General features: G+C 44.4%; 1 protein-coding gene and 1 long non-coding RNA gene across 2 annotated transcripts; one reads left to right on the top strand and one right to left on the bottom strand.

Moving 5' to 3' along the window:
* Positions 1 to 1,405: 1,405 nt before the first annotated feature.
* LOC118018396 lies at positions 1,406 to 19,246 on the bottom strand. The gene is made up of 5 exons (XR_004681390.1): positions 18,268 to 19,246; positions 18,047 to 18,144; positions 8,816 to 9,000; positions 3,166 to 3,264; positions 1,406 to 2,704 (listed from the first exon to the last, which is right to left on the bottom strand). It is a non-coding gene; the product is annotated as an uncharacterized LOC118018396 (long non-coding RNA).
* On the top strand, positions 18,726 to 24,673 carry SNRNP35 (small nuclear ribonucleoprotein U11/U12 subunit 35). Its single transcript, XM_035016855.1, has 2 exons — positions 18,726 to 18,916; positions 23,805 to 24,673. Exon 2 carries the CDS (start codon positions 23,808 to 23,810, stop codon positions 24,546 to 24,548), a length of 741 nt encoding a protein of 246 aa, XP_034872746.1. The 5' UTR covers positions 18,726 to 18,916; positions 23,805 to 23,807; the 3' UTR covers positions 24,549 to 24,673.
* The last annotated feature ends 901 nt before the right edge of the window (positions 24,674 to 25,574 follow it).

Genomic DNA, 25,574 nt, shown 5'->3' with positions numbered 1-25,574 from the left:
AGAGAGCACAAGCAGGGGGGAGGGGCAGAGGGAGAGGGAGAAGCAGACTCCCCGCTGAGCAGGGAGCCCTACATGGGGCTCCATCCCAAGACCCCGGGATCATGACCTGAGCCGAAGGCAGACGCTTTACCGACTGAGCCACCCAGGCGCCCTGCCCTCCAGGTAACTCTAATGCATGCTCAAGTGAAAAACAGTAAGTGACAGCACAGTGTTCAAAGGGGTGGGTTTGAGACCAGATCACAAGTGTTCAAATTGTGATTGACTCTGCCACTTGCATGCTGTATGATGTTAGGCAAGTAAATTGTGCCTTTACTTTGCGGCTCAGTTTTCCCAGCTGTAATACGGGGTAATGATATAATCTAGTTTGTGAGATTGTCGTGAAGTGCTTTAGAACAGTGTCTGGCACATGGTAAGTGCCCAAGAAGATGTCGGCTGTTATTGTTACTATTATTTTAAAAGATTTTATTTATTTATTTATTTATCTATCTATCTATCTATTTATTTATTGTGCACAAGCGGGAGGAGGGGCAGAGGGAGAAAGAGAATCTCCAGCAGACTCTGTGCTGAGCACGGAGCCCAACGCGGGGCTCCATCCCACAACCCCAAGATCATGACCTGAGCCAAAATCAAGAGTTGGACACTCAACCGACTGAGCCACCCAGGCACCCCTATGTTGGGTATCATTATTATTATTATAAGCTACTTCTATCACCTAAATATGAAATATAAGATATTTCCCAAGTTCATATAATTATTGGAGAACCAGATATGGAAAGCTGGATTAGCAATGTAGAATCTGTTTACAACAAAACTTTTTAAAGTCACAAGATATATCATTATACAAAGTTTTTTTTTTAAGACTTTATTTATTTATTTGACAGAAAGAGAGCACAAACAGGGGGAGTAGCAGGCAAGGGAGAGGGAGAAACAGGCTCCCTGCTGAGCAGGGAGCCCAATGTGGGGCTCAATCCCAGGACCCTGGGATCATGACCCGAGCCAAAGGCAGACGCTCAACCGACTGAGCCACCCAGGAGCCCCTATCATGATACAAAGTTTTAAAAAGAATTTCAAAAATACTCTTCCTCTGAGATTTAAGACCATGTATGCAGTTGCACTCCACCCCCCACCGCTCTGCCTTTGAGTAGAAACCAAAGTGACTGCAAAAGGTCATAAGGTTATGCCTTATGGTTAAACAAAGGAAAAAGTGATGTAGAAAACTGAAGTAGTGTGTGGGCCACACTTAATAAAAAAGCAGCTATAAATGTTTGCGGGCTAATGTCCACCAATAGGAAAGTTCCATGAGCAGCCCCTGGCTGGCTCAGTTGGAAAAGCATGCAACTCTTGATCTCAAGGTCGTGAGTTTGAACCTCACGTTGGGTATAGAGGTTACTTAAGTTAATAAAACTTAAAAAAAAAAAAAAAGGAAAGTCCCATTGGCAAATATCTGTGGTCCTATTGATTATGTAATTTTGATATGTAGGTGAGTTCCAGAGCCGAGGGCCAAGAAAGAATTCTTGAGATGTCTTTGGTGCAAAAAGGTGATTTTATTAAAGCATGAGGACAGGACCCATGGGCAGAAAGAGCTGCTGCCCAGGGATTGTGAAGAGCAACTAATTATATATTCTGGAGTTGGGGGAGGTAAGGAAAAGGGAGGTTTTCTTTTTTTTTAAACATTTTATTTATTTTTTGACAGAGAGAGACACAGTGAGAGAGGGAACACAAGCAGGGGGAGTGGGAGAGGGAGAAGCAGGCTTCCCGCGGAGCAAGGAGCCCGATGCGGGGCTCAATCCCAGGACCCTGGGATTATGACCTGAACTGAGGGCAGACGCTTAACGACTGAGCCACCTAGGTGCCCCAAAGAGAGGTTTTCAAAAGAATTTTTTATGCTAAAAGAGGACAACCTACAAGATATTGGAGGCCTTGTCATTGTCAAGTTTTTCCCTCTAGTAAAGCATAACATTAAGACAGCTGGGAGCTTCCTTCTGGAAGTTAGGTTATTGACAAGAATGCTTTTATTGATAAGAATGCTTTTTTTCTTGTGAATCACGAAGACATTTTGTAAGCTGACGGAGACCCATATCCTGCAGGACTGTGATCTCTATTAGCTAACCATTTTTTTCCCTTCCCTTAGCGTTAGGGCAGCCAGGAGTGCCTGAGAAATGTCCCACCTGTCCCACCTGGGAGTGGGGGGGCAGGAGGGGGCGGAAAGCAGGGTGTCAGCTTGTGCTTTGTCCTCAGCTTGCCTTCTGCCCCTTCATCACTATTTTGATACATCAAGCAGAGTGAGTTTTATTCTCCTCCTGAATACCTGTGGCACCATTTATTTCCTGAGTGGTACACTCAGTATAGCTTTCTTCATGTTCTCCACATTATTTTCAAGTGTTCTTACCCTTAAATCATGTACCAAAACAGCAAGGATTTTGGAGATTTTCCAGTTTGACTTAAATGCCTGCAACCTTGGGTCAGTGACTTCATCTCTAGGAGTTAAAGGTCTTTAGAAAACAGTCTGGTTGCAGGAAGGGTGGTACCCAGGCACTAGTTTTGAATCTGTGTTTGCATAAGAACATACTTTTTTTGTTTTGTTTTTAAACTTAGGTGAAATGTTTATTCACGGTGGTGAGTGGGTGAAGAAGCATTACAGGAGATTTTGGCGGAAGGGAACACAATCCTCCGCCCCACCCTCCAGGCTAGCTCTTGCTGCACCCTGGAAGGTAAAAATACACTCCTCAAAGAGTTGTTGAGATGATGAAATGAGCCTAGCCCAGTGCCGGGCAGGTTTGCTCTAAGATTCTATTAGTGTGCAACTTCTACAGAAATCTCAAGTAGGGTGGTCCCTGCTGCCCTCTAGATCTTCTGCTTGGTTTGTAAAGTATTCTGCTATTAATTTTTAATTACAGCTGGCCCTTGAACAACACGGGAGTTAGGGACGCCAGTTCCCCACACAGTCAGAAATCCACATATAACTTTTGACTCCCCCAAACCTTAACTACTAATGGCCTACTGTTGACCGGAAGCCTTACCAATAATAAAAACATCGATTAACACATATTTTGTATGTTCTATGTATTATATACTGTATTCTTACAATAAAGTAAGCTAGAGAAAATAAAATGTGATTAAGAAGATCGTAAGGACAATACATTTACAGGACTGTCCTGTACTTACCGAAATAAATCCAGGTGGACCCACAGAGTTTAAAACCCATGTAATTCAAAAGTTGGCTTTCTCTAGACCTGGCCGTCAGGGAGAGCCTTTCAGATGACCCTGCAAGAGGCCAAGAGGCACATGAAAAGATACTCAACATCACTAATTAGAGAAATGCAAATCAAACCACAAGGAGGTAACACCCTGCACAGCCATCAGGATGGCTATTATTAAAACAAAAACAACAACAAAACCCAGAAAAGCCGATGTGGAAAACAGTATGGTGGTTCCTAAAAAATTAAAAATAGAATAACCATATGATCCAGCCATTCCACTTTTGGGTATATATCCAAAAGAACTGAAAGCAGGATCTGGAAAAGATATTTGTACACCCATGTTCATAGCAGCATCATTCACTTCTAGCCAAAAGGTGGAAGCAACCCAAATGTTCTATCAGCAAATGAATGGATAAGCAAAGTGTGGTCTACCCATACAATGGAACGACTTTCTGACAATTGCTACAACATGCATGAACCCGAGAACATGATGCTAAGTGAAAGAAGCCAACCACAAAAGACAAATGCTCTAGATGCTACTCATGTGAGGTGCCTACCATAGTCAAACTCATAGAGACAGAAAGCAAAACAGTGGTTACCAGGGGCAGGGGGATTGGGGAGTTTTATTTAATGGAGACAGAGATTCAGTTTTGCAAGGTAAAACAGTTCTGGTGGTTGGTTGCACAACAATACGAATATACTTAACAGCACAGAACTGTACACTTAGAAATTAGATGGTAATTAGAAATTTAAATGGCGGGGTGCCTGGGTGGCTCAGTTGTTGAGCGTCTGCCTTCGGCTCAGGTCACGATTCCGGGTCCTGGGATCGAGCCCCGCATCGGGCTCCCTGCTCTGCAGGAAGCCTGCTTCTCCCTCTCCCACTCCCCCTGCTTGTATTCCCTCTCTCGCTGTGTCTCTCTCTGTCAAATAAATAAATAAAATCTTTAAAAAAAAAAAAGAAATTTAAATGGTAAATTTTATGTTTTGTTTGTTTGACCACAATTAACAATTAAAAAAAAAAAAAAGAGGAAAGAACTTGCCGGTCAGTGGGAGGGCTGCTGTTTGCTGCCAGCTTCCAGCTGTAGCACCTTTGGATTCTGCGCAGCCTTCACGCCGGGACACGCTTCCCAGGGGCTCTCCGCTGATGACTGAGCACAGCAGGGAGACTAGGACCATGACATTCGTGTCCAACATGAGACAACTCTAACAGGCAATCTGCTCTGGGACAACCCTCCCTGGGGCGGCCAAGTCCATGCTTTGGTCTGAGGTTCTTGCTTCCTGTTTCTTTCCTTTCCTTTCTCAGACACCAAACCTGCAATCTGGTCTGAAGGCTTTCTCTGCCCAGCACTGCTTCCTCCTTCTCTGTGACTCACAGCGGTATCTCCACTAACCCTCTTTGTGCTCCTAACTTGGTCTGACCCTCTGTTAATTGGAAGACCCAACTAACACAAGAAACATGTGAACATATGCTCATTGTGAAAAATTTTTAAATGTTACTTGGTTAAACATACTTCAAAGCGAGAGATCCTCTTGCACAATCCTGCCGTTATCCCCAGAAGCTACTAAAGTCAGCAGCTTGATGTAACCTACACCTGCACTAATCTAGTAGCCACTAGTATGAGTAACAAGTGCTTGAAATGTGGCTAGTCCTAATTGAGATGAGTTATAATTGTAAGTACATACTGGAATTCCAAAATGAGAATAGAAGCCATCTCTCTGATGACATTTCTTTTTTTTTTTTTTTTAAGATTTTATTTATTTATTTGAGAGACTGAATGAGAGAGAGAAAGAGCACATGAGAGGGGGGAGGGTCAGAGGGAGAAGCAGACTCCTTGCTGAGCAGCGAGCCTGATGCGGGACTCGATCCCGGGACTCCAGGATCATGACCTGAGCCGAAGGCAGTCGCTTAACCAACTGAGCCACCCAGGCACCCTCTCTGATGACATTTCTAATGATTACATGTTAAAATGATGTTTTGGATGTATTGGGTTAAAAGAAAAATATTATTTAAATTAGCTTCACTGGTTTCTTTTCACTTTTTTAATGTGGTTACTATAAAATTTAAGATGACATATGGGCTGACATTCTCTTTCTATGGAACAACACTGTTGTACACCTGTGTGGTCTGACAGAACTTTCTACAGTGATGGAAATGTTCTGTATCTACACTGTCGAATATGTGAGCCACTAGCTACCACATCTCTTGAGCACTTGAAATGTGGCTAATCCAACTGGGAAACTGAGTTGTTAAATTTTAATTAATTAAGTCAGGGGCGCCTGGGTGGCTCAGTCAGTTAGGCATCTGACTCTTGATTTTGGCTCAGGGCGTGACCTCAGGATTCTGATCTCAGGGTCCTGAGACTGAGCCCCACGTTGAGCCCTGCGCATGCCTCGCGCTGACCAAAGAGCCCGCTAAAGATTCTCTCTCTCTCCCTCTGCCCCTTCACCCCCACGCTCACTCTCTCAAAAAAGATTTTTTTTAAGTTAATTAAGTTGAACTTTATACAGCCGGTGGCCAGTGGCTAGAGGCTACCCTACTAACAGTGCCTCCTGCTTGATTGAGGTGTAACACATTATACCCTGTATGTTACGGTGCACAAATCTTAGATGTACATCTTTTAAAAAAATTTTTTATTTCAATTCAATTTAATTAACATATACTGTATTATTGGTTTCAGAGGGAGAATTCAGTGATTCAGCAGTTGCATACAAACCCCTGGTGCTCATTACTTCAAGTGCCCTCATTAATGCCCATTACTCAGTTACCCCATCTCCTCACCCCCCTCCCCTCCAGCAACCCTGTTTGTTTCCTATAGTTAAGAGTCTCTTACGGTTTGCCTCCCTCTCTGTTTTCGTCTTATTTTATTTTTCCTTCCCTTCTATGTTCATGTGTTTTGTTTCTTAAATTCCACATATGAGTGAAATCATATGGTATTTGTTTTTCTGACTGACTTATTTCACTGAGCATAATACCCTCTAGTTCCATTCACGTCATTGCAAATGGCAAGATTTCATTCTTTTTGATGGCTGAGTAATATTCCATTGCTTATATTTATATATATATACCACATCTTTATCCATTCATCTGTCGATGGACATCTGGGCTTTTTCTATAGTTTGGCTATTGTGGGCATTGCTGCTATAAACATTGGGGTGCATGTGCCCCTTTAAATCACTACGTTTGTATTCTTTGGATAAATACCTAGCAGTGCGTGCAATTGCTGGGTCGTAGGGTAGCTCTATTTTTAACTTTCTGAGGAATCTCCATACTGTTTTTCAGAGTGGCTGCACCATTAGATGTACTTCTTGATGAATTTTTCATAAACGTGTAACTCTATAACCACCATCAAGATAAAGATCTAAAGTATTCCCAGCACCCCAGGAGGCCCCCTTATGCTCTATCCCCATCAGTAACACCCTCCTCCACAGGAAACCTCTATTTTGATCCTTATCATCATCACAAGTTAGTTCTGCTTATCCTAGAATTTCCCATAAGTGAAAACGTATAGTCTGTACTCCTTCGAGTCCAGCTTTTTTGCTCTGTCTGAGAAATTCAACCACGTTGTTGGATGTAGTAGTAGGTTTCTTCTTTTTTCTTTCTAAACACACACACTCACACATATGTATTTCATAAACTCTTAATTCAAGAACAGTTTTAGATTTACTGAAAAATTAGGATGCTAGTACAGAAACTGGGAATTTAGAACACATACCCAGTTTCCCCTCTGATTAACACCTTACACTAGTGTGGTACATTTGTTCCAGTTAAGTAACTGATATCAGTTCATTAACTAAAGTCTATACTTCCTTCAGATTTCCTCAGTTTTTTTCCTAAAGTCCTTTCTCTGTTTCAGACTCCATCCAGGACACCACACTAAATCTAGCTGCCATATCTCTTTAGGCTCCCCTTGGCTGTGACAGTTTCTGATTTTCCTTTTCATGACCTTGACAGTTTTGAGGAGTACTGGTCAAGTATTTTGTAGAATGTTCCCTGGGATCTGTCTGATGCTTTTCTCATGATTAGAGGGGTTATGGGGTTATGGGTTTTGGGGAGAAAGTCTACATAGGTAAAGTGCCATTTTCCACACATCATGTCAAAGGTATATGCCATCAACATACTTATCACCATTGATGTTGATCTCGACCACAAACTGAGGCAGTGTTAGGTTTCCCCACTGGAAAGTTACTCCTCCCTATCCCCTTGCCATACTGTTCTCTTTGGAAGGAAGCCACTATGCCAGCCTGAGACCATGACCTGAGCCGAAGGCAGACACCCAACTGACCGAGCCACCCAGGCGCCCCTATTTTGGTTTACAATCTAACACTACTTTATCTGCTTTTATCAGGTGGCTCCCATGTCCCTGTGACATCATCATCATTGGTGAGTTTTTTGTTTTTAGCACTTCCGTATTTTCTGGCACTACACATTGCTCCAAACTCACCGTGTGTATTTCTTGCCCCAGGGCGAGAATTGCCATTTCTCCAAGGAGCACTGTTTACTTTTATTGGAGAATACTAGAAACCAAGATCTGGATGTTAAGTTGCGCTCATTGCTACTGGACTGCGCATATATATATTTAACAAAATTTTTCCTATTGTTGTAAAATACACATACAAATTTTCCATTTTAGCTATTCTTAAGTGTCAGTGCAGTGACATTAAGTACGTTCATAATGTTGTGTGACCATCACCATCCATCTCCAGAACCTTTTCATCCTCCCAAATTGAACTTCTGTACCTGTTAAACACTAACATTAAACCCACCAACATTCTACTTTCTGTCTCTGTGAATTTGACTATTCTAGGTCTTTCATATAAATGGAATCATACAATATTTGTCCTTTCATGCCAGCTTATTTCACTTAGCATAATGTCTTCCAGGTTAATCCATATTATTGCAATGATTAGAATCTCCTTCCTTTTAAGGCTCAGTAGTATTCTATTGCATCTACACATATACCACACACACACTTTTTTTTAACCACACACACTTTTTTTTAAAAGATTTTATTTATTGGGGCGCCTGGGTGGCTCAGTTGGTTGAGCGACTGCCTTCGGCTCAGGTCATGATCCTGGAGACCCTGGATCGAGTCCTGCATCGGGCTCCCTGCTCAGCAGGGAGTCTGCTTCGTCCTCTGACCCTATCCCCTCTCATGTGCTCTCTCTCTCTCTCATTCTCTCTCTCTCAAATAAATAAATAAAATCTTAAAAAAAAAAGAAGTAAAATCTTAAAAAAAAAAAAGATTTTATTTATTTATTTGACAGAGAGAGACACAGTGAGAGAGGGAACACAAGCAGGGGGAGTGGGAGAAGGAGAAGCAGGCTTCCCGTGGAGCAGGGAGACCGATGCAGGGCTTGATCCCAGGACCCCGGGACCATGACCTGAGCCAAAGGCAGACACCCAGCGACTGAGTCACCCAGGCGCCCCCCCCCACACGTATTTTTAAACACAATTTTAAACCATAGGTATTACTCATTTTTTACTCAATGATACATTTTTATTAATATATTTTAAGAAAACGTACTATGAAGAAAGCTACATTTACCTATGTAATAAAGATTCAATGAAGACTAGGTAACAGTAAGACATCCTTAGTAATTATAGATAAACTTACCTTCTAAGGATAAGATTAGACTGAAAATGACATCAGTTGCAGAAATCATCCACTTGTAAGGTTTGATCATAAAATGAGTGGCTGAAGAAAACCACAAGACACCCACCATCAAATTTAAGCATGATTGTATCAACAAATTTCAAGTTGTAACACAATCCAGTTGTAATCTACCCCAATAGAAGCACCTATCAAAAAAAGAAACATAACCTAATCAGAATGCATACATCTATCCGCTCTACAAGTATTTATTGACCACATGGTTCTCTCCTCCATCCCACACACAAATTTTTTTTTTAAGATTTTATGTATGTATGTATTTATTTATTTATTTGAGACAGAGAGAACGAGAGAGAGAGAGCACATGAGAGGGGGGAGGGTCAGAGGGAGAAGCAGGTTCCCTGCTGAGCAGGGAGCCCGATGCGGGACTCGATCCCGGGACTCCGGGATCATGACCTGAGCCGAAGGCAGTCGCTTAACCAACTGAGCCACCCAGGCGCCCCTCACACACAAATTTTAAATCTGAGCTTCTTAACTGTGACGCTAACGGCAGGGGTCTTTAATTATGCCTCAAGAATCACAGGGCATAGGGTTGGAGCAGTACATTCAGAAGCCCAAGTCATCATAATTAGCTTGGGAGTGGAAGAAGAGAAAGAGAGGCAACTTCTGGAAACAAGCAGAGTATTTTTTTTTTAAGTAGGCTCCACACCCAGCATGGGCCCAGTGCGGGGCTTGAACTCGTGACCCTGAGATCAAGACCTGAGCTGAGATCAAGAGTCTGATGCTTAACCAACTGAGCCACCCAGGCACCCCTAGAAAGAGTATTTTATATAGCAATCAGATGCTTAATCCCAAAACTAATAGTACCATACAGTACTGTAGTCCAGATTTTTTTTAAGACTTAATTTTTTTTTTAAGATTTTATTTATTTATTTGGCAGAGAGAGACACAGCGAGAGAGGGAACACAAGCAGGGGGAGTGGGAGAGGGAGAAGCAGGCTTCCTGCCGAGCAGGAGCCCGATTCGGGGCTGGATCCCAGGACCCTGGGATCATGACCTGAGCCGAAGGTAGACACTTAACGACTGAGCCATCCAGGTGCCCCAAGACTTAGTTTTTTAAAAATTTATTTATTTCAGACAGGGTGGGGAGGGGCAGAGGGAGAGGGCAAGAGAGAATCTCAAGCAGGCTCCGTGCTCAGCACGGAGCTCAGCACGGAGCCTGACACGGGGCTCAATCCCAGGACCCTATCCCAGGACCCTGAGGTCATGACCTGAACTGAAATCAAGAGTTGGGCGCTTAACCGACTGAGCCCCAGGCACCCCTTAAGATTTTATTTTTAAGTAATCTCTACACCCAACATGGGGCTCGAACCTATGACTGAGTCAGCCAGGCACCTCCTGTAGTCCAGATTGAAGGATGTTTCCTATTTTGCCAGGCAACCAACTAAAGAGATTGGATAATGGTAGATAACTTTTAACGTGATTCCAAATTTCACTGGAGGTGGGGTTGTTGATGTTGTGAAGCTAGGAGGCTTGTATAAAAAAATTATGTAGCTCTACTTTGGGGAGGAAGTAGTTCTCAAGGTGTAACAAGAGCTATCAGCAACAGCTGACACCCCCTTGTCCTGCCAACTGGCAGTGCTATTTGATAGTCTAGGACTCCTGAAGCAAGGGAGTGCAAGAATGATTGTTAAGTTTTGCAGGACTGAAGCAATATAGTGGGATAATTCTTCTAGGGTATTTGTTGAATTACACAGGGTAGCTTCATGATAAGCAAAGTCTTCCCAGGGGGCCAACATGCCTATGGCCAGACCAGTTCTAGCAATTATTATACCTAAAGCCCTTTTGGTTCTATGAGGGACTGTGGGGTTTGTGGGCAACATGATAGACAGATGGGGTTGTATGAATCCTAGCATGCTTTGTCTAGTGACCCAGTTAATGCATTTGAAGGGTAGGGTTTGGTTAGTTATTTTTTCATAGGGGTTGCCAATAGGGGAAGATAATTAAGGGGACAACCACAGATGAACAAGTACGCTTCAGGAGCACACCAAGATTGAATTGCTCCTGTTTTATCGCCCAGAGTGGTGCTACTGATGATTGGGAAAGAAGAGTGGCACAGTGGGAAGATAGGGGCCCTGCAGTAAGGCTAGAACTTGGTATTGGTTTGATTATAGCAAAACCTCTTCCAAGGGTTCCAGTGACAGGGCTTTTTATGAATCATTCCCCTGGAGATTACTGGACCCAAGCATTGATAGTAAGTTTCATTATTCATCTTCTGCTCTGGGATGACCTGGCAGAGGGCAGTAGCGTTAGGGGAGGTGGATGAGATATAGTTGCAGCTTGATAGATTATAGCAATCAGCTAATACAAAAGTGAGATTTATATCTGTAGAGACCTTAGATTTAAAAGGACAAGAGGCAAGGCTTTGGACTGGGGTGGACCAAAGGCAGCTGTTGGTTTGGCCAACTGGGTTTTGATTAGGCCATTAGAGTGTTCAACCAATCCTGAGTATTGAGGATGGTAGGTGCAATGAAAATGTTGAAAGATGGCCAGATTTTGCAGACCTCTTGGACAATTTGTCCAGTAAAATGGGTTCCTCAATCACAGTGTAGCTATCAAGGAATATCCCAATTGGGAATGATTGTTTTCTAATAGGTTTTTGGCCACTGCTTTTGCTGTTGCTTGCCTGCAAGGAAATGCCTCAGTTCTGTGAGACAACATACAGATCGTTACCACTGGGGAAGCTGGATGGAATCCATTTGCCAGATGTCAAAAGGCCCCTCAGGAAGAGGAACTTGACCTAACACACACAGTGTGATATGGTTTCCCAGGATTGTGCAAGGGGGCAAATTGTACATTTTGAAATATTAGTTGGGCAACAGTTAGAGATGGTTTCCAATAGTATTGTTGTGCCCATAGGACCATTTTATTTGTGCCCCATGTGTCATACAGATGAATATTTGTGAATCAGAAGTTTGAAGTGTCACATCTTTGGTGGCTTGGTCAGCCTAACGATTGCTCTTGGCTTCAGGGTTATCAAGTTTGAAATGGGTTTGAACTTTTATAAGAGCTAAGCTGGAGGGAAGGAGAATGGAGTCAAGCAGGTTTTTTTTGTTTTTGTTTTTTTTTATTATTTATTTATTCATGAGAGACAGAGAGAGAGAGGCAGAGGGAGAAGCAGGCTCCCAAGGAGCAGGGAGCCCGATGCGGGGCTCGATCCCAGGACCCTGGGATCATGACCTGAGCCGAAGGCAGACGCTTAACCATCTGAGCCACCCAGGTGCCCTGGAGTCAAGCAGTTTTAATAAGTAAGTTTTGGGGGGCACCTGGGTGGCTCAGTCGTTATGCATTTGCCTTCAGCTCAGGTCATGATCCCAGCGTCCTGGGATCGAGCCCCACATTGGGTTCCCTGCTCAGCGGAAGCCTGCTTCTGCCTCTCCCACTCCCCCTGCTTGTGTTCCCTCTTGCACTGTCTCTCTGTCAAATAAATAAATTTTTAAAAAAAATAAATAAGTTTTGGGGTTTTTTTAAAAGATTTTATTTTTAAGTAATTCCTACACCCAACATGGGGCTCGAAACTATGACCCCAAGATCAAGAGTCCCATGCGCCACCGACTGAGCCAGTCTGGTGCCCCTAAGTTTTGTTTTTATGGGTTGTCCAGAGGATGTTAGAAACCCTGCTTCCAGAGCTTACCAAAATCATGGGTGATCCCAAAAGCATATCTGCTGTCTGTATAGACGATGAGAGTTTTATTTATTATCAATTGGCATGCTCTTATTAGAGCATATAATTCAGCTTGTTGGGCCACATGAACCTGGGATAAAGATTCTGCTTCAATAATTTTTTCAGTGGTACTAGAGTGTCCTGCATTGTATTTTTATTGATCATTTTTTTTAAAGATTTTATTTATTTATTTATTTGAGAGAGAGAGAGAGAGAAACAGCACGAGAGGGGAGAGGGTCAGAGGGAGAAGCAGGCTCCCCACCAGGCCGGGAGCCGGATGTGGGACTCGATCCCAGGACTCTGGGACCATGACCTGAGGTGAAGGCAGTCGCTTAACCAACTGAGCCATCCAGGCGCCCTATTGATCATTTTTTAAAAAAGATTTTATTTATTTATTTGAGAGAGAGAGCACATGAGCAGGGAGGAGGGGCAGAGGGAGAGGGAGAAGCAGACTCTCCGCTGAGCAGGGAGCCTGACATGGGCTCAATCCCAAGAGAGTGAGATCATGACCTGAGCTGAAGGCAGACGCTTAACTGAGTCACCCAGGTGGCCCTTGATCATCTTTTAATGTAAGATCAATCAGTAAATCAAATAAAATCTGGATTTGGGAAGGGTATTTCGTGAAAGTCTAACTGAGGGGTAAGTAATGAGTCAGTTACAATGATGAAGTTGTGTTCAGTTGAGTTTTTGAGGGGTAAGGGAAATAAGGTAGCAGGACTGAGAGGAGGACAATGAGAGACTGAAATGCTTGGAGAGGAAGGAAACTAGTTCAAATTTTGTAAGTCGACTGGCAGATAGGTGTTGGGTGTGGTGGGAGTCTAAGAGTTTTAAGCGTATGTGGAACTAATACCTGCATGGGAGAATCTGGTTATTAGTTTTTCAGCGGCAGTAATGAGTACAGAGGCAGGCTGCTAGGGCATGGAGTCTGGGAGATAAACATCTGGCCACGGGGTCTACTTGAAGATTATAATATCCTATGGGATGTTGTAGGCCTCCAAGCCTTTGGGATTCCCAGATGAACAAGAAGGGAGAAGGGCAGTTGGCAATTAGGGTGTCTTAGAGTTGTGGAAAAGATGAGCTGGTTTTGTTTGTTTGTTTTAAAGATATAAAGGTGGGGCGCCTGGCTGGCTCAGTTGGTGACCTTGTGATCTTGACTGGTGAGTTCGAGCCCCATGCTGGGTGTAGAGATTACTTAAATAAGTAAACTTTAAAAAAAAGATATAAAGTCATCTTGGGCCTCTTGAGGCCATGGATCAGGTTTGCAAAGGCAGGCATATAAGGGGTGAGCTGTGAGGAAATAATTGGGAATCTAAAGACGACAGTACCCAGCAAGACCCAGAAACCCTGTAATTGTCTTTTAGTCTGAGGTTGAGGGAACTGGGTGAAGGTAGTAATTCTGTCTGGTTCTATTTTTAGCCCATCCAGGAAAAGGTGGCCTAGGATTTTGACTGAAGCAGAACAGAGTTGTAATTTATCTTTAGATCTTTGTGTCCTTTGTTGGCTAATTGTTTGAGAAGGCACTGAGCATCAGTGGGACAAGCCTTTAGGGTGGGAGAACATAGTAATAAATCATCTATATATTGTAAAGTGTCGATATCCCAGGGAAATCAAGATCTTTTAGGTCAGCAAATAGGTAGGACTTTTAGCATATTCCTGGGGTAGGACTATCCAAGTGTATCGTTGATTGTTCCATGCAAAAGTAAAAAGATACTGACTTTGGGGGCTGACAGGGATGCTGAAAAAGGCACTGTACAAGGCAATGACAGAAAACGTAGTAATTTCAGCTGGTATATTAGAGGAGGATGTGGGAGTCAGGAATAATAGGGTGACAGGGTATGACTGTATTGGTAATTGCCCTAAGGTCTTGAACAAAATGCCTTCCTCTATTATGGGGCTTTTTAACTGGAAAAATTGGGGTAATACAAGGATTAGTAGTGGGGATGATAAAGTCTTGAATAATAGGAGTTATTCTTTTAATGGCCATAGTGCTTAAAGGGTATTACTTAATAGTGGATAAGGCCTTTAATGGATCAATCTGAATAGTTATTAGGGAAGCCGAGGTTATGTGTCCTATATTGGTAGAAGAGGTTACCCACAATTGATCAGGGAGTGCATTTAGGAACGGGGAGCGGGGGCAGTGGACTTACTGGAGGGTAGTACTGGGCAGATCAGTTAGGAATTCTGAAGATTGAGAAGGCAGATATAACAGCACTTCATTTTTTTTGGTCAAAGGAAATATGGGCCTGGTATGCCTGCAAAAAATTTCTTCCTAACAAAAGTCCTGGAGGGGTGTGTGTGCCTGGCTGGCTCAGTTGGTAGAGCAGTGACTCTTGATCTTGGGGTCCTGAGTTTGAACTTCACATTGGGTATGGAGTCTACTTAAAAAATAAAAGAAAGTGCTGGGGATGAGGGCACCAATAAAAAGGAATGGTTGCCTTGTCAAGTGCCAAGAATGAACTCGAGGGGTTGAGATAATGTGATAGTTGGTGGCTGATTAGTGACCCTGACCCTGATGGTTAAGTGCTTTTGTATTCTTGAGGCCAGGGACTGGAAAATAGATCAGTGGTTGAGGATTGAAGAAGCTGCTCCAGTGTCTATAAGAGCAAAACGTCTTAGGGGCGCCTGGGTGGGATGGCTCAGCATCCGACTCTTGATTTTCACTCAGGTCGTGATCTTGGGGTGGTAGGACTGGGCTCCACGTCAGACTCTGGGCTCCAAGTCAGACTTTGGGTTCAGCGCTGAGTCTGCCTGTCCTTCCCCCTCTGCTCCTCCCCCGCTCACACTCTCTCTCTGAAATAAATTAATTAATCAAATTAAATCTTTAAAAAAAAAGAATAAAACCGTCTTCATTCTGAATTGTTATGGGAGTTTCTCCGGTGGTGTTTGCTAGGAGAAAGGGGAAAAAAATCCTCCTTTTGTCCTTGGAACATCTCTAATCTGATCGAGGAATTGTTTTTGAGATTTTTGATTTTTTGGTTTTTGTTTTTTTGAGAGTGAGTGCACACATGTATGCATATGTGAGTGGGGCTGCAGGGGGCTGCACAGAGGGAGGAGAGAGAATCCTCAGCAGGCTCCACGCCCAGTGAGGAGCCAGACTCGGGGCTTGATCTCAGGACTCTGAGATCATGTCCTGACCTGAAATCAAGAGTCAGATGCTTAACTGACTGTGCCACCCAGGCGCCCCAGGATTCTTTTGTTCTTTTGGAGCCATATTTTATATTTCAAACATTCCTTTTTGAAAGGTCCAGGGTATTTTTGTTTATAATCGTTTTAAGTAGGCTCCATGCCCAAGGTGGGGCTTGGACTCATGACCCTGAGATCAAGAGTGGCTCACCCTACTGACCCCTGAAATGTCCAGGTTTCTGCAAAAGAAACATGTTTTATCAGTTGAGCCAGATGTTTTAACTTTTTTTAAGATTTTATTTATTTATTTGACAGAGAGAGACACAGCAAGAGAGGGAACACAAGCAGGGGGAGGGGGAGAGGGAGAAGCAGGCTTCCCGCCGAGCAGGGAGTCCGATGCGGGGCTCGATCCCAGGACCCTGGGATCATGACCTGAGCCGAAGGCAGACGCCCAACGACTGAGCCACCCAGGCGCCCCTTAACTTTTTTTTTTTAAGATTTTATTTATTTATTTGCCAGAGGGAACATAAAAGCACAAGCAGGGGGAGCTACAGGCAGAGGGAGAAGCAGGCTCCCTGCTGAGCAAGACACGGACTAGATCCTAGGACCTTGGGATCATGACCTGAGCGGAAGGCAGACGCTTAGCCGACTGAGCCACCCAGACGTGCCCAGATGTTTTAACTTATGACATAGATTTGGGGTTTGCCGTTTGTAGAGCCATAAGGTTAGCCATTTGTTCTATTTAAAATTTATTTTTGTTATTAGCCAATCATCTTTGCCAATCTGTTAGTGGTGGTGGCTAGATCACGAGGAGTTGTGGTCTGTTGGTCAGGGTCATGTTGTCTGACCACAGTTAAGATTGAAAAAAGGAAGTCCTCTAGAAACACTGAATTAAATAATTTGATCCTTTATCCAATCTAAGGGTTCCAGAATTTTGGACAAAACCTTTTTCGAATCTATCAAAAAACTCTAAAACAAGTTCTTCCTTTTTTGTTTTGTGCTGCCTTCTAATTTATTTGAGGTGCCCACATATGGGGAATCATTTTGATTAAATTTGCAGCTATATTAGAAGTTTTTTCTAGGGCCTCATTATGAGGAAGTTTAAAATCCTGCAGGGGGGTCTTCCTATCCAGCTTTATTTATCCATTCTTGGGCCTGTAGAGGTCCAACGAGCATGCCTATTAGTTGGTAAAAGTCAGAAGGGCTTGCATTAAGGGCATTGATAGTCCAAATTGATTGTCAGGTGAACTCTTTTGAATTTTCTTTTGGGTTAGTAAAGTCTTTTGCAAGATTAAGAAGTTCTATTTAGGACCAGGACGTGAAAGGAAGGACCTGATTATTGGGATTAGGACAAGTAACTTTGACTTTGAAAGGTGCTATGATGTTAGTTTTGGGAGGATGGATGGCGGCAGGGCTGGGGAAGGAGAAACTTCAGAGGGGAAAAAGGAAGTTTGGAAAGATCTGCATATAGCAGAGGAAATAGAAGGCATGCTGTGGGGGACAGAGAACTGGAAATGGAAGATGTGGAGTAATTTCTGATTCAGTGTTGAGTTGTTCTAATTGTTTTCATCTTTCTTTGAGTTTTTTTCTTTCGCAGAGGCTATGACTGACTAGGTTCTTTTGGGGTCTTCTAAGTACCAATTGAAGATAGGCTTCCATTGATTTTGTGAAGTATGATAGCTTCACCTTTCCAATTGTGCTCTTAAATACACCAACTTAGGGATATCAAAGGTGCCCCAAGGAGGCCAGTGAAGTATTAAATGATATTTTGTGATCTGAACCCAGGTTGAGGAAACTTACAGCTCCCGGGGCCATAGTTTTTTTTAGCATTTTATTTATCTGTTTAGAGAGCGAGTGAGCACGAGCGAGGGAGGGCAGAGGGAGAGGGAGAGTAGCAGACTCCCCGCTGAAGGAGGAGCCTGGGGCAGGGTTCCATCTCACAACCCTGAGATCATGACCTGAGCTGAAGTCAGATGCTTGGCCACGCTGGTGCCCCGGGGCCATAGTTTTCATCTGTACAATCAGCAGGCTGATCATCAAAAGCTCTGAGAGACTGGTACCCACTCTGTATTGGAGGAACCCTGCCCTGAACTGCTAACAGTTCTGAAGTGAGGAAATTTCCTCCCCGCCAAAAAGTCTCAGGGTGCCTGACTGGCTCAGTCCATGGAGCACGAGACTCTTGATCGCAGGGTCGTGAGTTCGAGCCCCACGTTGGGTGTACAGATTATTTAAAAATAAAATCTTAAAAAAAAAAAAAAGCAAAGAAAGAAAAGTCTCCTGAGCTCTTCGGAGGTGGGGGGTCGGGGATATGAAGGACCATGCCCGTCACTACCACCCCCCATCCCAGGAGCCACCCTAAGAGAAGCAAAGCGGGGCTGTGGTGCTCACTCTGGCAGGTCCGGAGGTCCGCAGCAGGTGCCTAGACCGCTTCACGTTTTTTCCTCGGCTGCTCCACAAACTGTTAGGGAAAAACCTCAGGAGCGAGCCTGTGAGCGAAGACAAAGCGAGGAAAAAGGAGACAACTCTTTATTTAGGTTTGCAAACTGCGAAGCACCATCCGACTCAGCGGGTGTGCCCGTCCCTAGAGGCGTTCTTTAAGGCTTGTTTACCCCAGCGAGGGAGAAATTTCCGTTGGTATGGGTTGCCGAGTGACCGGTTGGCTTTCTTTGCTCAGGTCTGTGAGACGCAGGGAACTTTCCAGGTGTTCAAACCGCGGAGGGTTTACCGTGATTCCGAGAGGGGCTGCTCTTCGGGGAACTCCACAAAATGGTGGCTGGTGCAAGATGGAGTCAGGGTTGTCAACGCTTCCCTGGGCGCTCTTCTTCTGCAGTGTGAACCAGCACACGCACCCTCTGAACACACCGTAACATAATCCGACCCCCAAAGTGAGTCCGAGAACCGACCATCTCGCCGCGCTGACAGATCCCTTCTCTACGGAAGGCGAACCGTTCGGCTCCTCCCAGACCCCTAACCGCACATTCGCTAGTCTTTCAACTCAATCGTTCAATTTAGCAGTTTCTGTCGTCGCGCAAAAAGTTCGAAAAACGGGAAAGCCCGTTCTCTTCGGCGATGATACACCCTCGAGGCTCAACACACGTGGATGACATTTCCTAAAAGCAAAAACGAGAAGCACTGCTCGTGGCGAATCGGCTTCTTCCAATATAAAGGACCGCTCAGGCAGGCGCGAGGAGTCGCTGGCGCTTCGAGTCCGTGGAGTCCGCTGGCTAAGGTGGGAAGGGAAGCCCGAGCCTTGCTGAGGTGAGTGGGAGCGGCCTGGTGGCAGCAGAGCCCACGCCAGCGGGAAGGACGAGGGAAATTCGGTCCGGACGGTGCGTCCACTCGTGTAAGGGCCGCCATGTTGGAGCCTGGCAAAGGGGGAGCCCTTCTGGGGTTGTGGTGCGGGAAGCGGGGGCGATAGCTCGGGTGGAAGAAGGGCCTCTTCTCCCCCTCTCCCACTCGGATGGTGAGAGGTGTGCGGGGCGGGGGGCAGCCTCGAGGGCCCTCGGTCAAGGCTGAGGTGCGGCGGGGCTACTGGGAGTATATAGGCTTTTCCCCCCAGACTTCCGCCTTCGCGGCCGCGGCGCCACTGCGCATGCTCCGGAGCGCTCCGCGGGTCCGACTTCAGTTGACTTGGATGCAAAGCGCGGGAATATTCTAAACTCGGCATTTAGTAAGGGGAGGCACGCTTTGTTGGACGTTTTCGTAATAACTGATCTGTATAATTTCTTTTTTTTTTTTTTTTTAAGATTTTATTTATTTATTTGACAGAGAGAGACACAGCGAGAGAGGGAACACAAGCAGGGGGAGTGGGGGAGGGAGAAGCAGGCTCCCCGCCGAGCAGGGAGCCCGATGCGGGGCTCGATCCCAGGGCCCTGGGATCATGACCTGAGCCCAAGGCAGTCGCTTAACCGACTGAGCCACCCAGGCGCCCTGATCTGTTTAATTTCTAATTATAAAGCACGTTCACGGACACTGTCTTACCTAATCTTCACAAAAACCTAGTGAAGTGGCTTGTAGCTACGTTTTACAGTTGACTTAAACTTTGCCCAAGATCGGACTAGGTCTTAAACCCGGTGTTCTGTCTCCGATCCCGTGATCTTGTTCACTTTCACACTTTTGTCTTTAATTAAGATTAGTTTCCCCATCCACCTTCATTCCCCACCATTCATCTCTCACATCTCATTCCCATTTATGAAATAATGACATTTATCTAAAAATCCAAAGAAACTGTAGGAAATCTCAACATAATGCAGCGGAGGGAATACTCCCAGAAAGATGAATGAGAAGCCGTGAAGCCTGCTGCTCTTTTGGCATTTAGTTTTTGTGTGTGTGTGTGTGTGTGTGTGTTTTTTAAGATTTTATTTATTTATTTGACAGAGAGAGACACAGCGAGAGAGGGAACACAAGCAGGGGGAGTAGGAGAGGGAGAAGCAGGCTCCCGGCTGAGCAGGGAGCCCGATACAGGACTCGACCCCAGGACCCCGGAATCATGACCCCAGCCGAAGGCAGACGCCTAACAACTGAGCCACCGAGGCGCCCCTGTGTGGTTTTTTTTTAACCCCCCTTGGCATTTAGTATTTTTTAAAGATTTTATTTATTTGAGAGAGAGAAAACAAACAAACAAGCGGGGTGGGGGGGGCAAGGGGCAGACGGAGAGGGAGAAGCAGACTCCTCACTGAGCAGGGATCCCCATGTGGGGCTCCATCCCTGGACCCTGAGATGGTGACCTGAGCTGAAGGCAGACAACTTAACTGACTTCGCCACCCAGGCACCCTGGCATTTAGTATTGATAGAAGTATACCTATGAAGGAGAAACAAAATTCAGACTCTTCCTTTGTAATTCTCTTCAAATTTTAATTTGAAGAATGATGTGGGAAACAAAGGCAGAAGAAAAATTATTAAATTTCCTTACGACCTACAGCCCACTGACAAGTCCTTGAAATAGGCAGAGTGACATTCGTCTAGGGGCTCAACTGCCTTGATGTTGATACTTTGCTAAAGGCAAAAGGCAGTCTTAGCCCAAACCTCAGGATCCTGTAAGTCTACTTTAATATATAAAAATTCCTTTGGAAACTTCCTTTATCTCTACCCCCTCAAGGTACGTGTTGGCAATCATCCCCCAAGCATATGACCCACCAATATACATCAAGGGTCTCATGACTAAGGTTTTATTAGACAGTAATAAATTACCTTTCCCAGCAATAGCTAGCCCCCTCAAGGCCCTGGAAACCTTGCTTCCAAAATTGCTAGAGACTTAGACTATCCCTAACCCCTTTCCAACTTGAAAGTATATAATGGGCCACTCCTCATGACCCCAGTGCAGCTTTCTGCCCACAGGTCCTGTCCCCGTGCTTTAATAAAACCACCTTTTTGTACCAAAGATGTTTCAAGAATACTGTCTTGGCTGTTGGCTTGGAACCCTAATGTCTTTGCTACATCAAATAATTCTTAAAGCTTTGGAAAGGAGTTCTATGTAGAATAGTATCAGTTTTATTTGATGGATCTTTTATGACCTTTTCTTGTTGGTTGGGGAAGGGATTCTTTCCTCAGCCTCAAAAACACAGAATCCTCTTGGTTTTTGTTGTTGTTGCTGTTGCTAGCCCCATCTTCAAAGTTTTATATTTTGTGACAGCCATCTAAGAAAATACTAAGAGCTCAAGTCAAGTTCTGGAGTGGTAAAAGCCCTTGAATGTAACTCCCTGGCAAGGCTACTTCTTAGCCTTGTGATTTGGGACAAAAGAAAGCTTTTTGTGTGTCTCCGTCCTCATCTGAAATGACAGTAATAGTAGAACCTCCGTCCTGACAGTGTTGAGACGTGAGGGGAATTAAGTGCTTAGCATTAGTGCCTGGCACCTCCTAAGTCTTCAGTACAAGTTAACTATAATTATTATGGTCCGTGTGTGTGTGTGTGTTTCCCTGCAGCCCTGTGATGGAGGATAGGGAGTGTGGTCTAGAATGGTAGGACCAGTAGAATGGAATTGTTAGAGAATACTAGAGCAGGGAGAGAGTCAAACAACACAGTGCTCTCTCTTATTTTCTTTTTTTTCATGTGGAGAAGTTCCAGCCATGAGAGAGAAGAGACACAAAGTGAGTTAGAGGCAGCACCCAGACGGGACTGAAATCCTCTTTCGTCTCGTTGCTCCCGCTGTTTTATCATCCTTTTACCGATAAGGATACCAGAGGTGCCTTCTCCAAAGTTGCTGGTTACTGATGACAGGCATATGTGCTCTCCTTTTACAGTGTGGTGGCAGACAGTATAAAGTTGTTTTGCTTCTCAGTTCTCAATAAAATCATCCTTTTTGTCTGATTTGGACACAAAAGAACTTCACTGAATTTTGACTGGAGTTGGTTCAGTTCCTCAGTATTCATCAGGAAGTATCCTAGAATCTGGAGATAAAGTAAAGCATATGCTAGACTAAAGAGTGTTTACTGTGTGTTAGGGGGGAAATGTGATTGGTATTAGGCGAGGTGCCCTGAGCTGTGGGACAGATAAATTTGCTTCCTGGGGAAGAGGCTGGAAGCTGGGCTTGGAAGGACCAATAGAATTTCCGTAAGTGGAGCTGTGGAAAGGAAGAAAGTGTTCCCAGGAGAGGAAATTGCACAGGGAAAGACCTGGAGCTGGGGAATTAGGGCACATTTCAGGAATGGGGAGCAATGCTGGGTAAAATAGATTTTGCGTGGACTGTGGTAAGAGGCTAAGGGACAGTCAAAGGTCTTGAGTGCAGTGCCATTGACTTTGGATTTTATTCTGTGTTTGGTCTTTTTACTGGCAAGATAATTCCATAGTGCACCCCATAAATAATCACTCCCCCTACATAACCCATCAACCGAAGAAAAAGAAAAGCAAAAAGATCCTTGAGGAAAATATGAGTTAGAGGGGGAAAATTATAGATATTTTAATAAATATCATGGAAAGATGTTATGAGATTACTATATAAATTTGACAGAGCCCTGGTTTGTTTGTTGGTTTATTTATAAAAGTAAGCTCTATAATCCAATGTGGGGCTTGAACTCATGACCCCTAGATCAGGGGTCACATGCTCTACTGATTGAGCCAGACAAGCACCTGGAGTCCTGGTTTTAGGGTAACAGATTTCAGTAATGGCTCTAACGTTTTATAGAGGTGGTCATGTGAGCAGTAGCAGTGTCTGAATTGTTGGCAAGCACTGTATTTATTATCCCAGCAGATTCACCAGAATGTGAATCAATTACCATGTTATCAGCCTCTCCTCTCAACTTAAACTTTCCCACCCTCTTTAAAAAAAAAAAGACGTATCCTGTATCAGAAGGAATGACAACTGCAGTATGCTTGTGGGGCTAAAATCACCATTGCAATCAGTTCCCATACCTTAAGGCATGAACAGATTATCAGCCAGGGGACTGGGAAGAAATCCCATATTCCTTTTGAATCAGAGCGGGCTGCTGCTGGGTCACTGTAGTTTTAGCTTTGCTACCTATTGCAAAATACTACATCAAAAGCACCATTTTCCCTTGTAGTTTTGTGTTTTAAAAAAAAAGTCCTTACTTTTATCTTTTAATGACGCATACCAAAACATTTGCAGATGAGCATGTAGTATCTAGAATTCCTTCAAAGGAATCTAAGAGTGGGGATCTAAGTGGGGCACAGATGAAACAAGACTGGCCACGTGTTGGTCAGTCAGGGGATGAGTTTGTGGAGGGCTATGCCATTCTCTACATGGGTACGTGTTTGAAATTTTTGGCAGTAAAGAGTTTTTAAAAACACCATTTTTCATAGCAGTTCCCAGGCTGGTTTTCCAATGACCATTTTAGTCTGAAAGGCGAGCCTGGATTTTGATCCATGTTGCCATGTTATTATGTGGTTGGTAAGTGTCCTGATGTGACTAAATTGGATGATACACAGATGGATCAAATTCAAGCACATTGCCCTTTGCTTCTTCCCGGGATGGAGGGTGGAGCGGTGGGTGACAACATTCTGGAGCCCCACTGTCTGGCTTTGATACTCCTCCACCCACTTTGTAGCTGGGAGGCCTCAGCCTCTGGGTCCTGCTTCCTTCCCTATTGAAGAAGGAGTGAATAATAGTATCTACTTCGTGGGGTTGCTGTAAGGATTAAATGAGTAGCTCATAATAGGTGCTACATAAAGGCTTGCTGTGATCCTTCCTAGAACATGAATGATTGGATGCCCATTGCCAAGGAGTATGACCCGCTTAAAGCTGGCAGCATTGATGGCACTGATGAAGACCCACACGATCGTGCCGTCTGGAGGGCAATGTTGGCACGATACACCCCCAACAAAGGCGTCACAGGAGACCCCCTCCTCACCCTGTTTGTGGCAAGACTAAACTTGCAGACCAAAGAGGAGAAGTTAAAGGAAGTATTTTCCCGCTATGGGGACATCCGGCGGCTTCGGCTGGTGAGGGACTTGGTCACTGGCTTTTCAAAGGGCTATGCCTTCATTGAATACAAAGAGGAGCGTTCTCTGATCAAAGCTTACCGAGATGCAGACGGCCTGGTTATTGACCAGCATGAGATATTTGTGGACTATGAACTGGAAAGGACCCTCAAAGGGTGGATCCCTCGGCGACTTGGAGGAGGTCTGGGGGGGAAAAAGGAATCCGGGCAACTGAGATTTGGGGGGCGTGATCGGCCTTTTCGAAAACCCATTAATTTGCCAATTGTTAAAAACGACCAATACAGAGAGGGAAAAAGGGAAAAGCGGGAGCGATCTCGGTCTCGAGAAAGGCACTGGGACTCTCGGACAAGAGACCGAGACCACGACCGTGGCCGGGAGAGGAGATGGCAGGACAGAGAGCCAACCAGGGTGTGGCCAGAAAGTGACTGGGAGAGAGAGAGGGACTTCAGAGATGACAGAGCCAAGGGGAGGGAGAAGAGGGACCGAAGTAAATAGAGGCTCACCACCACCACCAGAACCCAGACGAAGACACAGCATAAATAGAAGCACGGAGAGATCTGTGTTGCTTTTATACAGTTTGAAACTATGTCCAGTGCTTGAATAAAATTTGCTGATGGTGATGAGGTCTGCAGTAAGTTTTCTTTTCGGTCTGGAACCGAGGTTCAAGCTGAACATGCTGATACTATGAATTTCTCTTCATCTTGTTCTAAGGACCCATTATTTAATAAACTTGGACAGTTTTGTCCTCACCAGCATCTATACAGAAGGGCATGTGGCAGTAGAGAATTCTCTTTTAATTTGGCAGTAAAGAATTGTTTTTGTGATTTTGATTCTCTCCTATCTGTTGGAATTGGCCATTTTGGGGGCCTGGCAAAAAGAGGTGATGACCAAAAATCATTTGCATTGCTCTCAGACTCCTGGGAAACCCAAGTCTGATCAGAGTAACTTATATCTTTTCCATCTTTATATCTATAGTGTAAAGGCTTGCTGAGCTGAAATAAAAATGGGATAGAAAAGTGAATTCAGGGAGAATGTCCAGAACTTCATAGCAAAACCAGTGTGAGCAGTGGCCTGGGTCAGCAACCAGCTACTCTTGAACAAATATAACTCCAGTCTTGAGCCAAATGCTGACTGCCTTTTTTTCTTCGCTGTTTTGGGCAGGGAGGCTGGCATTTAAAATGAAAAACCAAAGTTGCAGGCCTCTGGGGCTCTGGTTTGTGAAGCTCCAAAGAAGTGAGCGTGAAACAGAAATGAAGAGAAATCTATGAAAGGCTTCTGTCTGGTTCTGATAGATTGATTTGTCTTCTCCCTCTTGGACATCCGGCCTCCCATTTGTTTGGGGGCTGGATATATTGACCTTAGTTTCTGAGGGCTTTGAAAAGTACCATGCTCTTCACAGGATTTTCACAGAAGTGACACTTAGCATTTTTGTTTTATCAATGGCTGTATCTTTGAAAGCTCAGGTTCTTAAAATTGAAGATGTTTCATGCAAAGTAAATGACTTAGTATCAAGACTCAACA

The sequence above is a fragment of the Mirounga leonina genome, unplaced genomic scaffold, assembly GCF_011800145.1.
Source record: "Mirounga leonina isolate KUSES-001 unplaced genomic scaffold, KU_Mleo_1.0 Mir_171, whole genome shotgun sequence".
Taxonomy (NCBI): Eukaryota; Metazoa; Chordata; class Mammalia; order Carnivora; family Phocidae; genus Mirounga; species Mirounga leonina.
This window is presented reverse-complemented; position numbering and strand designations above follow the sequence as displayed.